The sequence below is a fragment of the Ceratotherium simum genome, chromosome 11 (genome assembly GCF_057802395.1).
Source record: "Ceratotherium simum simum isolate JZ-2026a chromosome 11, ASM5780239v1, whole genome shotgun sequence".
NCBI classification, from domain to species: Eukaryota; Metazoa; Chordata; class Mammalia; order Perissodactyla; family Rhinocerotidae; genus Ceratotherium; species Ceratotherium simum.
In genome coordinates, this window is record NC_141910.1 from 28,961,169 (window position 1) to 28,975,831 (window position 14,663).

Here is a 14,663-nt window from a genome sequence, read left to right on the forward strand (position 1 = left end):
CTGGAAAACTACTTAAACTTAGTTCCCTATCCTTGTGGCTAAGGAATTTAAATATACCCTGACAATTTTATGTGAAATTATAGTAGTATTACTCATCCTAATATAAGTACTGACTATTTTCTTTACATAATAGCTTAAATTCTGGGGGAAAAAATGAAGCCAAGAAATGTCAACTGTATTTCTATTACTCAGTAGCTTTACTCTTGCATAGAATTGTTCTTAAAGACAGCTTAATGTCTTATTTTACAATAAAGAATTTTCATGTTTTTCAGAGCTTTAAAAAATTAACAGATATTAACATGTTTGTGATAAAGCCTATTTGAAATATTTATAGGAATTAAAAGAAGACAATCAAGTTTTATTAGAAACAAAAACTATGTTGGAAGACCAATTAGAAGGAACTCGAGCTCGTTCTGATAAATTACATGAATTAGAAAAAGAGAATTTACAACTAAAGGCTAAACTGCATGATATGGAAATGGTAAGTATTGTAAGGTAGATCAATTACATGGCCTCTAAGGAAAAATTCTGAGATTCATCTGATTTCCCTATAATGACAAAGGTGGCTAGTGTCCTTGAGGCTTTAGCAGAGAAGACATAGCTAAATAAATTAGATACTCCAATTTTATATAAATACAAGAGTAGTAGAATTTTCTGCTTTTGTTACAGAGGGTTATCATTTGTTAATTTTGTCTTCTACTTTTCAAAAACCCTGATACACTATTGTGTAAACCTGCCTTTAAAATATAGAAATAAAACCATTTGCTAAAATTTAGCATTGGGTCTGAAATCTTTTGTTATATCACTAAAACAATATATTGACTCTGAAGATGAGTTTTCAGTGTCCCCAAAGATCACTTTAAAAGGATATCAGACGCCTGATCACTATAATGACCAGTAGTAATAATTATAATAATTGATTATTGCCTTCAAACAATTTATCCTCATATTATTCAGTTTCTGATAAACAAAATTTATAGGTAATAAAATATTAGCTTTAAATTGTACTGCTTCTTAGCTTTCTTTTCTCTCCCTACTCCCTGCCAATAAAAAAGGAACGTGATATGGATAGAAAAAAGATTGAAGAATTAATGGAAGAAAATATGACTTTGGAAATGGCACAGAAACAAAGTATGGATGAATCATTACATCTTGGCTGGGAGCTGGAACAAATATCTAGAACTAGTGAACTTTCTGAAGGTATTCCCAATGTTGTTTTATTTAAATGGATGAATGTTTAAATGCAGTTGTATTTTGTATGAAGTTGTACATTTTATTGTAGTTCTTTTTCTCCCTAGCTGGAGCTGTCTCAGAAGGCCAGCTGTCTCCCTGGATATGATTTCACAGAGTAATATGTTATTTTCACATTTCTGGGTCTGGTCCTTATCTTTGCGTGTCTTACAACTTAACTTTTACGAGTGTAGTAACAGATTTGATCAGTTGTTTAGGCACTATTTCATTTTAATATTATGAGAAGCTGGAATACTAGTTTATTAATTTATTTTGAGAAATATAGCCATCTACTAAATAGAACAGAAGAGTTATATTAGCTAGTCAACATGTTCTTTGACTATAGGCAAACCTGATTCATGTTTACACAAGTCAAAACATAGTGGGAAAATTCTTAGGTGAATATGTAGCCACAGTAAAGCAAGTTAAGGATCTTTATGGCTACTTTCATCAATGTATGTAGTCTCTACTTTAGTATTATACTCACCAACCAGTCTAGCACAATTATACCCTGGAGATAATGAAATACCCCTAGATAAATTTTTTTTTTCTTTTTTATGAGGAAGATCAGCCCTGAGCTAACATCCATGCTAATCCTCCTCTTTTTGCTGAGGAAGACCGGCTCTGAGCTAACATCTATTGCCGATCCTCCTCCTTTTGTTTCCCCAAAGCCCCAGCAGATAGTTGTATGTCATAGTTGCACATCCTGCTAGTTGCTGTATGTGGGATGGGGCCTCAGCATGGCCGGAGAGGCGGTGCGCCGGTGCACACCCGGGATCCGAACCCTGGCCGCCAGTAGCGGAGTGCGTGCACTTAACATCTAAGCCACGGGGCCGGCCCTCCCCCCAGATAAATTTTTAACTTTTGGTTCTTTTTGCCTAGGCTTCGTATTGACTTGTCCTCTTTCGTAAAGCTGGGCATATACATACCACACAGTTATTTGGGTTATAGCTTTGAGTATGCTAATAGTGATATACTTGATTGAAATTACACTCAAGTCACATTTATTTGAATTAGACTGGTTCCATAATGCCTCAGTTACCCAGTATTAGATTATTCCATCTGCTTTCCTTCCTTCAGCAAATATTTATTAAGCACTTACCATGTGTAAAATATCATACCAGGCCCTGAGGACATGGTGCTGAGGTAGACATAAGGTATGAGAGAGCTTGTACTCTTGTGCTTACAGAATAATTACTTCTACAGAGGACTCATCATATTTATTACCATTAGGCTTTTTCCTGATTTTACACTTGAGAACCTAATTTCAAATTCTGGGACCCCATGTAAATTCACTACATACTAAATGATGATATTCAGTCCGTGAACTCGCTGATAAGTGTCACTGAAAATATTTGTGGAACTTTTTTTGTTGTATTCATTGTGCACTGAGTTACAAAGAAAGCAGTTAAGATTTAAATGTTTTCTACTACTAAAGTAGTTGAAATTACACTGTTAGGAGGTTCCTCATCTGTTAGGTGTGAACAATAATAGTAAGTACCTTGTAGGGTTGTTTTTTTGTGTGTGAGGAAGATCGGCCCTGAGGTAACATCTGCCAGTCCTCCTCTTTTTTGCTGAGGAAGACTGGCCCTGGGCTAACATCCATGCCCATCTTCCTCCACTTTATATGGGACGCCGCCACAGCATGGCTTGACAAGCAGTGCGTCAGTGCACACCCGGGATCTGAACCGGTGAACCCTGGGCCGCCACAGCGGAGCGCGTGCACTTAACCGCTTGTACCGTCAGGCCGGCCCCCCTTGTAGGGTTGTTTTGAGGATTGGATTTGTTAATACTTATGAAGTCCTTAGAACAGTGCTTGGTAATTAGTAAGCATTTGAATGTTTTTATTATTATTATTATTATTACCTGGTAAATAGCATTTGAATGATTATCATCATCATCATCATCATTATTATATCACAGTTGTTTTGCATTTGATCTTAGCTGGAGTCATGAACCTCAATATTTGTTTTAATGTGGGGTAGTTTTTGGTTTTTTTAATTATACAAGGGACTTCCTAGAAAATTTGCAAAATGTGGAAAAATATAAACGAGAAAATTAGTCACTAATGATTTCTAAATCACTTTTATATTTTAAAAAATTTGCTTACAGAATTTTTCTACACATACATAGATATTTTAGATGTCATCAGATCCATGTGTATATACAATTCAGGTTCCTTTTTTCCACATAGGCATTCTCCCATGTTGTTAAAAATGTGTATAAGCATCCTTTTTAGTTCTTCGTAGTCTGACCTGCAGCTTCTTTGAAGCACAGTCATAGTATTGAAAGTATTATTAAGGTATATCATGTAGTGTAGTCTGATCTTGTTTATTTGAAAAGCATGACTACAAATCATGAATTAGAGTTTTACTAATGAAGACTTGGACAGCTAATGGAATTTAAAAAGTCAGTGACTATGTGGTATACCAGCTTCAAATAAAAGAGTAACAATATGCTGACTAGAACAAAAGCTGGAGATAAGAATTGAGACTTTCTTCACTTAAAATCTGAGGGATATTTTACCCTACCTAATTTTGAAAAGAATGTAAGCTTGTGGGGATATATGGTGTGTGTGTGTGTATTTCTTTGCTTTTTATGATGGAGAATTTCAAACATACTTAAAAGTAGACAGACCTAGAAATGCCTTCCTGTACTTTTATCCATTTCTCTTCCTGAAATTTAGGATTTCAAAATAAATTTTTGGCATCATATTTCATTTGTAAATCCTAATATTTTTATATAATCAAAATATTTAATGAATCTGCTATAGGGTTATTAAAAAATAATTATTTTGGCTTACTGGAGAGCATCATTTACAGAACTAGAAACTGAGTTTTCTTATTTTAAAAAATGTAGTGCTGAAATCTACTTAGAGAGATGGTTTCCCTTGGCAAAATGGAGTAGATGTTGCTCTCTACACTTAAGTGTAGCAGGGATTCTTCATTTACAGAAAGACTCTTTCAAGGGGACCAGTGTATACTGTCTGGCCTTTCTCAGAATCAGATTAGGATTTTTTTTCCCTCAAACTGTCTTCCTTTAAATTTTTGAAGGTGTGGCATAGGATATGCTTTATACTTATTTGAGTCACACAGTGACTTTCTGAGATACACTGGGCAATAACTATATTTTGTACGAGTAATCTAAGATTAGGTTAAAGTGGCTTGGAGTTGTCAAGTAGTTAATTTCCCATGAAACTAGAACTGGAACTCTAGTCTCTTCAGTCTAAATTTTGTACTTTTTTCACTAGAATGCTTATGGATGCATTACAAATTCAAGATTTACCTTTTATCTGTTATTTTTTTCATTGCATCTATCTTGTATAACTTTATAAATTTTTTATAAAGTTAAGGACCAGATGACGTAGTGCATTTACACTCAATATTTTAAATAGTAAAAAGTAAAGATAGTTTTACCAATGACATGTTTTTGAATATTATAGCACCACAGAAATCCTTGGGCCATGAGGTGAATGAGTTGACATCAAGTAGATTATTGAAGTTGGAGATGGAAAACCAGAGTTTGACAAAAACTGTAGAAGAGCTTCGGAGTACTATGGATTCTGCAGAAGGCAACACTTCCAAAATCTTGAAAATTGAAAAAGAAAATCAAAGACTGAGTAAAAAGGTAAATAAAAATGTTTAATGTAATGTTAAAAAATATATGTAAATGTATAAATAAATAGCACTGTGGTAGAACATTTATTTTCCAGTTTTTAATGTACCTTCAATTTTAACTTATGGAAATTTTCAAACATGCATAAATGTGAAGTGAATGAACTCCTATACTCATTATTCAGCTTCAACAATTATTAACTTATAGTCAATTTTATTTTTACCCCTGCCTGCTCTCCCCACAACCACTAGAAGATTTTGAAGTAAATCCTAGACATCATATCATTTCACTAATAAGTATCTCCAAATATATCTCTAAAAAGTAAGGAATTTTTTAAAAAACAAGAACAGTGACATTATTACATTTAATACATTAATAATTTTTGGTCAGCATTTCAATTTCTCCAATTGTATTATGATTTGGGTTTTTTTTTATGTTTTGTTTGAATCTGAATCCAAATAAGATCAATATGTTCAATCAACTGATGTGTCCCTTAAGTCTTTTTTAGTCTATAGATTTACTCTTTTTTCCTAGCACTTTTTGTGTTGAGGAAACCAGGTTGTTTATCTAATAGAGTTTCCCTACAATCTAGATTTTGCTGACTGCATCCTTTTTGTGTCACTTAGCAAGTTCTTTTGTCCCCTGTATTTCCTGTTTTAACTGTAGGCTTAATCAGGTTCAAATTAAGTTTTTAGTGAGAATATTCATAAGGAATATATATATTTCAATCAGGAGGCACGTGTCTGGTTGTCTTTTTGTGATGTTGGTTGTCATGGAAAAACCATTTGCTTAGATCTTTTAATTAAGCAGAGGTTGCTACATCCTGATATTATAATTATATCATCCCTTCTTAATTTGGTAGCTAGAGTATTTCTAGAAAGAAAAACCTTCTTTTAAAAACTGTTGGTTTAAAAAAAACGACCACCATCAGTTACTCTGAGGAACACCCCTTATGGAAAAAGCAGGATAAATGATTCCCTTTATTTACTAGTTTCCTCATAATGAATTGGTTTGCTCATATCCTCCTGAGATAATTAATGAGTGAGTTTGTTGTTTGTTTTATGTCATTATGAACTCATGGATTTAAAAATATTTGAAGTGTTTCAATCCACTGCATTTATTTTTCTTTTTTTTTTCTTTTTTTTAAAGATTTTATTTATTTATTTTTTCCCCCCAAAGACCCAGTAGATAGTTGTGTGTCATAGCTGCATATCCCTCTAGTTGCTGTATGTGGGACGCGGCCTCAGCATGGCCGGAGAAGCAGCGCGTCGGTGCGAGCCCGGGATCCGAACCCGGGTCGCCAGCAGCGGAGCGCGCTCACTTAACCACTAAGCCACAGGGCCGGCCCTGCATTTATTTTTCTTACTATCTCAGCTCTTTAAGCTGCTTCCTGAATCCTTATGACACGACCTTTAAACTCCTTAAGAGCATCCTTGGTTTCTGCCATGACAAAATGTTCTGTGCTCCTTATGAACATTTCTGCCCCAGACCTGGAAACAGCCGTTTCTCCAAAAAGCCTTTGTGCCTTTTAGTAGAAAATGATATTTAAAGACCACAATTTAGACATTATGAAACCTGAATTTTAGGTAGTCTTTGGTTAAACAGAAATATTCCAATTGAGTGATGGTTAGACCAAGTAATTTATTTTTGCATATCTTTGCATATACACACACACATTTTACATAAATAGAATTGTATCATAAAAACATATATGATGTTTTTATCATGAACACCTCCATCACATCTACTCCCCCAAATGTGCTATCACTTTTGTTTCCAGTTCTTGTTCACTATGAACAATACTGTAATAAATATTCTTACTCATATGTCCTTATGAATTAGTTCTTATTTCTGTATGTAATCAACCATGTCTAGTTTTTCCTTTGATAGAGTCTAGGTTTCCAGACTCAGTTATAAAAATCTCCCTATCCTTTAGACCAGTTGTTTTCAACTATAGTATGCATCAGAATCACCTGTAGTGCCTGTTAAAATACAGATTGCTGAGCCTCATGCCTAGAGTTTCTGATTGGGTAGTGGGGGCTAAGAGTTCTCATTTCTAAGAAGTTCCTGGTGATGCTCATCCTGCTGTTTTGGAGCCATGCTTTGAGAACCACTGCCTTAGGTAACGCAAATAGACTTCTTGATTTTTCTTGTAAGATTTTTACTTTTTTAAAACATTTTTGCATCATCTTTAATTCATTAACCAAATAATCTTAATAAGCATTTGACAATCAATATAGTGTGGGAGTAGGAGTGGCCATTTAGAACTTGGAACAGTTTTATTTTGGTTGTCATTATAATGGGATCTGTAAGTTATTTGATTTTGAAATTAGCTTTGAGGTCTAATTAGTAAATTCTTAGTGATTCTAGCAATTTTTGGTAAGTTCATTGTATGAAAGATTTCTTTTGTAAATTGAATGATTCACTTGAATTTCATTGATGTAAAACAACAAATGAGTTTAATTAAATAATTATTATCCATATATTTCAATCTATAATAGGAGAACCAGATTAATTAGTTAATAGCTAAAAGCTTCCTGAACGTGTATATTAATGTTGAATTGAGTTACTGGATAAGATTTGTGACCTGATGCTTTTGAGATATTGCTGGAAGATTGTTTCCTTGTGCAGTCATCTTCCATTGATATTAAAATAGAAAAATTCAACTTGCTTTGTGTAGGACTATTAGAATTCTTAGAATTCTTCACCATTGATATAAGGATTTAAGTACTATTTAAACCTGAAGTGGAATATTTTATATAGCTAAATCTTCTTTTTTTTTTTTATTACCTGGTTTGACTGTGTTATATAATAATGAAAAAATCAATGGTTTGGCATATTTTGAACTTGAATTTGCTTCTTCATACTTATTAACCACATATTTTATTGTATCTTTAAACTTTGTAATTGAAAGTAAATTTCATCCTAGAATATAAATATTTGCTGGAGTTTTGTTCAGCTCTTTTTTCTCTAGTATTATTCTCCTTTTTTCTCCCTCTTTCCTTTTTATTTTAAACCAAATCCCTTTTGTTTCCTTATTAAACTTATACCATTTCTCACCTCTTCCTTCATGCTTTTTGTATTCTTGTCTTTCTTATTGTTCACTGAATTCCTTGACTATAAATAAAATTTTACTTTACAAATTCACTCAAGCCAAGAAAGTCTTTCAGTAAGATTTGAACAGTCTTCATATAGCACATACTTATCATGTATTCAATTGGATTTGTCTTTGTGTTTAGAAGTAGAAATTTGCCTTCAAAGATGCAGAGGATGAGAAAGATAGTCATGTCTGCATATTTTATACAGCTGCTAAAATTTTTAGCCTAGACTATTACTTGAATTTCTCTACTGAATTCTTAAATTTCACTGTTTGGATATTAAAACTGATTTTATCCTTTCTTCATCAATCTTTAAGCAGTATCCTTTTTTTTTTTTTAAACGTCATTTTAATGTTTTTTTTTTTAATTTTATTTATTTTTTTCCCCCAAAGCCCCAGTAGATAGTTGTACATCATAGTTGCACATCCTTCTAGTTGCTGTATGTGGGACGCGGCCTCAGCATGGCCAGAGAAACGGCTCATCGGTGCGCGCCCAGGATCCGAACCCGGGCTGCCAGCAGCAGAGCGCGCACACTTAACCGCTAAGCCACGGGGCCGGCCCAAGCAGTATCCTTTATTATCTTTTATTTTGACATGTTTCCACTGTTGTGAAATATTTAACGATATATTGTTTTGTGATTTAATTTTCTCCAGGTTGAAATTCTTGAAAATGAGATTATTCAAGAAAAGCAAAGTCTTCAGAATTGTCAGAATTTAAGCAAGGATCTAATGAAGGAGAAAGCTCAGCTTGAAAAAACAATTGAAACACTTAGAGAAAATTCAGAGAGACAGGTTCATAAATTTCCTATTAAACGATGTATTTTAAAATTTACTAACAAAGTTATTTTAAAGTTTATGCAAACAAAATGTTCATATAACGTTCAAGGGAAATATTTTAGAATTTTTTAGATTTTGAAGTAACTATAGTTTTATCTCATTTTCTATCCCATGTGTTTTAGGAAAGATGAAAGGAAAGCTTAGAATATTTAAAATTGCCAATGTCATTAATAATTATTTAGTATAAAATTTTGTAGTACCTGAGCTTTCAAGTGTCTGTGGAATTGGGCTGCAAATTCTAAAGTCCCTGAGTGAAGTTGGGGAGAAATTGTTGGGGAGAAATGCAGCTGTACCCTGACCCCACTAAAGAGGGAGAAGTGATGGCAGCAACCATCTTGGATACTTTCAAATTTATTTTCAAGTGTTTTTTGGTCATTCTCATTTTTTGCTTGAGGAAAATGACAACTGGATAGATTGAGTGACTTGCTATTTTAAAATTTCTATTCATTTTTTAGAAGTAAAATGATTTGTTTTATATTATCTAGGTATAGTCCTCAGGCCGCCTGTAAAAATACAGATTTCTTTGGAACTACAGAACAAAAATTCCAGAGCTAAGCATGAATCTGCACTTTTACAAGGTTCTCAGGGGGTTAACACACTAAATTTTGAGAACCATTATATTAAGCCATAGTATAAATCGTATAGATTAGTTTTCAAATGTATCAGGGGATTTTGTTATTTTGATGTTTTCAAATTATAATTATTTTGGGAAATTAATACATACTCATACACACCTATATATATATATATATATATATATATATATATATATATATACAGCAAATATTAATACAGCAAATATCTAATACAGCAAATATTAACTGAGGACCCACTGTGTATAGGCGTTGCAAAATTTATTTAATGAAAGGAGAAGCTTATATCCTCAAGAAGATATGTGTGTATGTTTCACCTGTATTCATATTTGTACTTGACACATGTAACTATAAATAATCTGATGATCATTTCAGTTAATATTAAATACACCTTTCTTGACCATTCCTTTATGTTATGAACTTCCTAAAGACATGAACTTTAACAACCTGGCAGTACATGTACACAGTGGCCTCGCAGTAAACATTTGTCAAAATTATTTGCAGGCTAGCACAGTTTTCTGTTCTGATTTCTCTGTTAGGTTTTGAAAGGGAAAAACTATGTAATTTAAAATATTGAGTTTTTGCTCAATTAAGTTTTTAATTTTCTCCTTTCTTTTTAAAAATTAGATTAAAATATTGGAACAAGAAAATGAACATCTGAATCAAACTGTGTCTTCCTTAAGGCAGCGCTCCCAGATAAGTGCTGAAGCAAGGGTGAAAGACATTGAAAAAGAAAATAAAATTCTCCATGAATCTATCAAAGAAACAAGTAGCAAGCTAAGCAAGACTGAATTTGAAAAAAGACAAATTAGAAAAGAATTGGAACATTATAAAGAGAAAGGAGAACGAGCAGAGGAGCTTGAAAACGAATTGCACCATCTTGAAAAAGAAAATGAATTGTTACAGAAAAAGATAACCAATTTAAAAATTACTTGTGAAAAAATTGAGGCCTTAGAACAAGAAAATTCAGAGCTAGAAAGAGAAAATAGGAAATTAAAAAAAACATTGGATAGCTTTAAAAATCTTACTTTTCAGTTAGAATCCCTAGAAAAAGAGAATTCCCAACTCGATGAGGAAAACTTAGAACTGCGAAGGAATGTGGAATCTTTGAAGTGTGCAAGCATGAAAATGGCTCAGCTACAACTAGAAAATAAAGAACTGGAAAGTGAAAAAGAGCAACTTAAGAAGGGTTTAGAGCTCATGAAAGCATCTTTCAAGAAAACAGAACGCTTAGAAGTTAGCTACCAGGGTTTAGATACAGAAAATCAAAGGCTACAAAAAGCTCTAGAAAACAGCAATAAAAAAATTCAACAATTAGAGAGTGAACTACAAGACTTAGAGACGGAAAATCAAACATTGCAAAAAAACCTAGAAGAGTTAAAAATATCTAGCAAAAGACTAGAACAGCTAGAAAAAGAAAATAAATCATTAGAGCAAGAGACTTCTCAACTAGAAAAGGATAAAAAACAACTGGAGAAGGAAAACAAGAGACTCCGACAACAAGCAGAGATAAAAGATACCACGTTAGAAGAAAATAATGTGAAAATTGGAAATTTGGAAAAAGAAAACAAAACCCTATTCAAAGAGATTGGTATTTATAAAGAATCCTGCATTCGTCTGAAAGAATTAGAGAAAGAAAATAAGGAGCTTGTGAAAAGAGCAACTATTGATATAAAAACTTTGGTTACACTACGTGAGGTAAATATACTTACCTAAATTTAAGGCAAATATTTTTTATATTTGTAACTCAAGGCTTCTTTTAAGTTTTATTGGAACTCGTCAGTAATTTGCATCATCTGTTTATGGTTCAAAGTAGAAACTTGAAATTAGAACTAGAAACAGTTTCCAAGCTTCCTGCTTTTTGTTAAACTAAGAAGTACATATAAATTGTATTTTTTAAGAAATTGTAGTAATAAGGTTTCCATGTGGTATCTGACTTGTTACATTATAATTTTATACTTTTATTTCAAAATAATATTAAAATATTTGATCAAGACTCTTACTGAATGCTAAGTATAACAGGAAGCATGATAGCTTGTATTTATTGAATGCTAACTATGTGCCAAGTACTGGGCTAAGGACTTCATAAGTTGTATTTATGTATATTTGTATAATTTTTATGACCAATCCTCTATAGATATTATCTCCATTAGATTAGAGAACTGAGGTTTGGAGATATTAAGTAACTTACTTAGGATCACACGGCTAATAAATGGCAGAGTTGGATTGCTGGATTCAAATTCAAATCTTTCAGATTCCAAAGCCCCATAAATTTTGACCTCTAAGCCAGGGCAAGCAAATCAGGTTGAACTTAAAGGTCAACAATGAACAATTGGTAGTTGCTTGGATCTATGTGTTGAGAAGAATTCTGAAATTTATAGGAGTGGATTGGCAATAGGTCCTGTGAAATATAGTTGGTGCAAATCAGAAGATCACATGCTTGGCTCTTTTTTTGGTGTCCCTGTGCTATACTATATATGATAACCCTTTAAGTTCAATTAGAAAGTATCTTAGTTAGATTCTGGCAGAAAGTCACATTGGAAGTCTGCATTTCTGCTAAAGAGGCATTGAGAGGGAACTTTCTTAGCCTTTCATTTTTTTTCTTTCTGTTCTACAGTCTCACAAACATAAACAACAGGGTCCTTGTGCCTGATCTTCTAAGAATTCCCCCTAATTCTTTTTTTTTTTTTTTTTTGGTGAGGAAGATTCACACTGAGCTAACGTCTGTTACCAATCTTCCTCTTTTTTTTGCTTGAGGAAGATTAGCCCTGAGCTAACATCCATGCCAGTCTTCCTCTATTTTGTATGTGGGTCGCCACCACAGCGTGGCTGACGAGTGGTATAGGTTCCTGCCTGGGATCTGAACCCGCGAACCTGGGCCACCGAAGCGCAGCATGCCAAACTCAACCACTATGCCACAGGGCCAGCCCTTCCCGCTAGTTCTTCAGATCGATATCTTAAGCCTCTTCCACTGGGAGAGTGGTGCTTGTGGTGAGAGAAGGGTGTTGTATCCAACATATATTCACAGGAAGAAATGTGCACCAAAGTTCTAGCTCATTGTTAAAAAGTTAATGGATATGTGTTTTTTTTCCCCACAGTTCTCAAACCTAAGGTTTGTATTCACAAGTAAAGAGTTTATCCTTTTAGTTTTTAACACTAAAAAGTTGAAAAAAAGTATTGGCAAAAGAAAGAAGGAAAACAGCTTTGTTTGAACTAGATGATAATTTTGTTAACCACTTTTTAATGATGAAGGAAAAGTTCAACATTTTTGTCTTTCTGGGTTTGAATTATGTATATATCTGGATGGTGGTAATTAGAATTTTGGCTGAATTTCTTAGATGTCTATGCTATTTATACTTATGTGAGTTTTGCATTCCTTTTAAAATAAGGATTTGGTCAGTGAAAAATTGAAGACCCAACAAATGAATAATGATCTTGAAAAATTAACTCATGAGCTTGAGAAGATAGGGTTAAATAAAGAGCGACTCTTACGTGATGAGCAAAGTACTGATGACAGGTGAGTTTTAAGTCTGTTTGGTGACAGTTGAAATTATATTTGTTTGCTCAAATATTGATTCTTTCCTGTACTAGCTACAGAATACATTTATGTATTTCACCCCATTTCTGGTTCCTTTCTTCTCTTAGAGAAAGTTCTGTAAGGAAAAAAAGTAAAAAATCAGATAAAGACAACCTAATATTGATATAAGAAAAAAAAATGCTAAAATGTTACTATATAAATACAGTTGGGGCCGGCCCGGTGGCGCAAGTGGTTAACAGTGCGCGCGCTCCGCTGCGGCGGCCCGGGGTTCGCAGGTTCGGATCCCGGGCGCGCACCGACGCACTGCTTGGCAAGCCATGCTGTGGCGGCGTCCCATATAAAGTGGAGGAGGATGGGCACAGATGTTAGCCCAGGGCCGTCTTCCTCAGCAAAAAAGAAGAGGAGGATTGGCGGATGTTAGCACAGGGCTGATCTCCTCACAAAAAAAATAAATAAATAAAAAATAAATAAATACAGTTACATTATAGGAAAACAGGATGCCGCCCAGGTAGCAGAAGATCAGAGGCTATAACTGCCTGTAAAAGTAGAATGAGACGTTAACAACAAACAAACCCTTCTCTTGTGAAATGCACAGTCAATTTAAGCAAGTTATTTTTTATTTGAATCATGTGCTTAAATGCCTCAGTTCTTTCATTGATTTTTGTGTGCCAAAAGGTGGACTTAAAGAGAATGGAGGAAAAGTATGAAACAAAGGAAAATATACTGAGAAAGAATTAGGTATAAAAATAATGTGGAAAACTAAGGCTTGACAAACAGAGTAAAAAATTAACTTATATACTCTTTAATTTTGAGAATGATCAATAGAGGTTTAAAGAAAATTTATATTCTCCCATGGTAATTGTAGTCTATCTCGAACAGTTATTCGAATTTTCAAGTAGCCTACTATTTAGCATCTCGTTTGCCACGTGATTCTAGCTAGAATAGAAGTGTGTATTGTTACAAATATTGTTTTATGTAGACTAAATTTTAATTCATTGGAATTTTTGTAATTATTTAATTTGTATTTTATCATCTACCCATTATTACTGTTCTAATAAGCATTTATATTCTATGTTAAATGTATATAGAAGAAATTAATGCTGATTATATGGGGTTTATGTAATTTTGAGAATATTCAAAGTTAATAGAATAGATTGATACTTCTAAAGGTTAGTTCTGTAATAACAAAGAGAGGTAATTTGAGGCATTTATTCTAGCAATCAATTCAAGCAACCATAATTGAATTAATTATACAGATATTTCATGAGAAAATATTTTTTATTTGAGTTAAACCTATGGTTAAGGGCCAATTTAGTTGATTATCTTTTAATATAGATACTGAATATGCATCATTTCTTTATTCAAACAGATTTATTACCTGCCATGTGTAAGACATTTAAAGAGTAGAGTGCAAAGAAAAAAAAAAATTGGAGTAGACCATGTAGCTGCCCTAACTGACCCTGTTACAAATTTATGAACCCAGCTCTAGATGGCCCTTCATACTGTTTGGCACCTCTTCCCAAACCTTAATTCATACAATTAGTCTTGTTAACTGAGCTCTTATTTTCTGCTAACTGAGTTCTTATTATCTGCTAATCATCAAGCATCAAAGAAATGATAATGCTTCAGCTGAACCTTGAAGAATGACAGAAATTTGCAAGGTGGAAATGCTGGGGAAGGGCATTGGGCATTCCATGCAAATAAAGCACAAACGTGTGGTGAGCAATTCTTAGAGTGACATGAAAGATGGGTT

General features: G+C 33.5%; 1 protein-coding gene across 9 annotated transcripts in view; it reads left to right on the forward strand.

Annotated features, from left to right (window-relative positions):
- CCDC88A (coiled-coil and HOOK domain protein 88A) overlaps positions 1–14,663 on the forward strand; it is a 116,385-nt gene that overhangs the window by 64,166 nt on the left and 37,556 nt on the right. For all 9 annotated transcript variants that reach the window (XM_087436745.1, XM_014791505.2, XM_087436747.1 and 6 more), the window contains exons 11-16: positions 335–481; positions 1,056–1,200; positions 4,673–4,857; positions 8,597–8,734; positions 10,000–11,070; positions 12,762–12,889. In XM_087436745.1, coding sequence (XP_087292871.1) covers positions 335–481; positions 1,056–1,200; positions 4,673–4,857; positions 8,597–8,734; positions 10,000–11,070; positions 12,762–12,889 — 1,814 coding nt within the window. The remainder of the gene's footprint in view (positions 1–334; positions 482–1,055; positions 1,201–4,672; positions 4,858–8,596; positions 8,735–9,999; positions 11,071–12,761; positions 12,890–14,663) is intronic.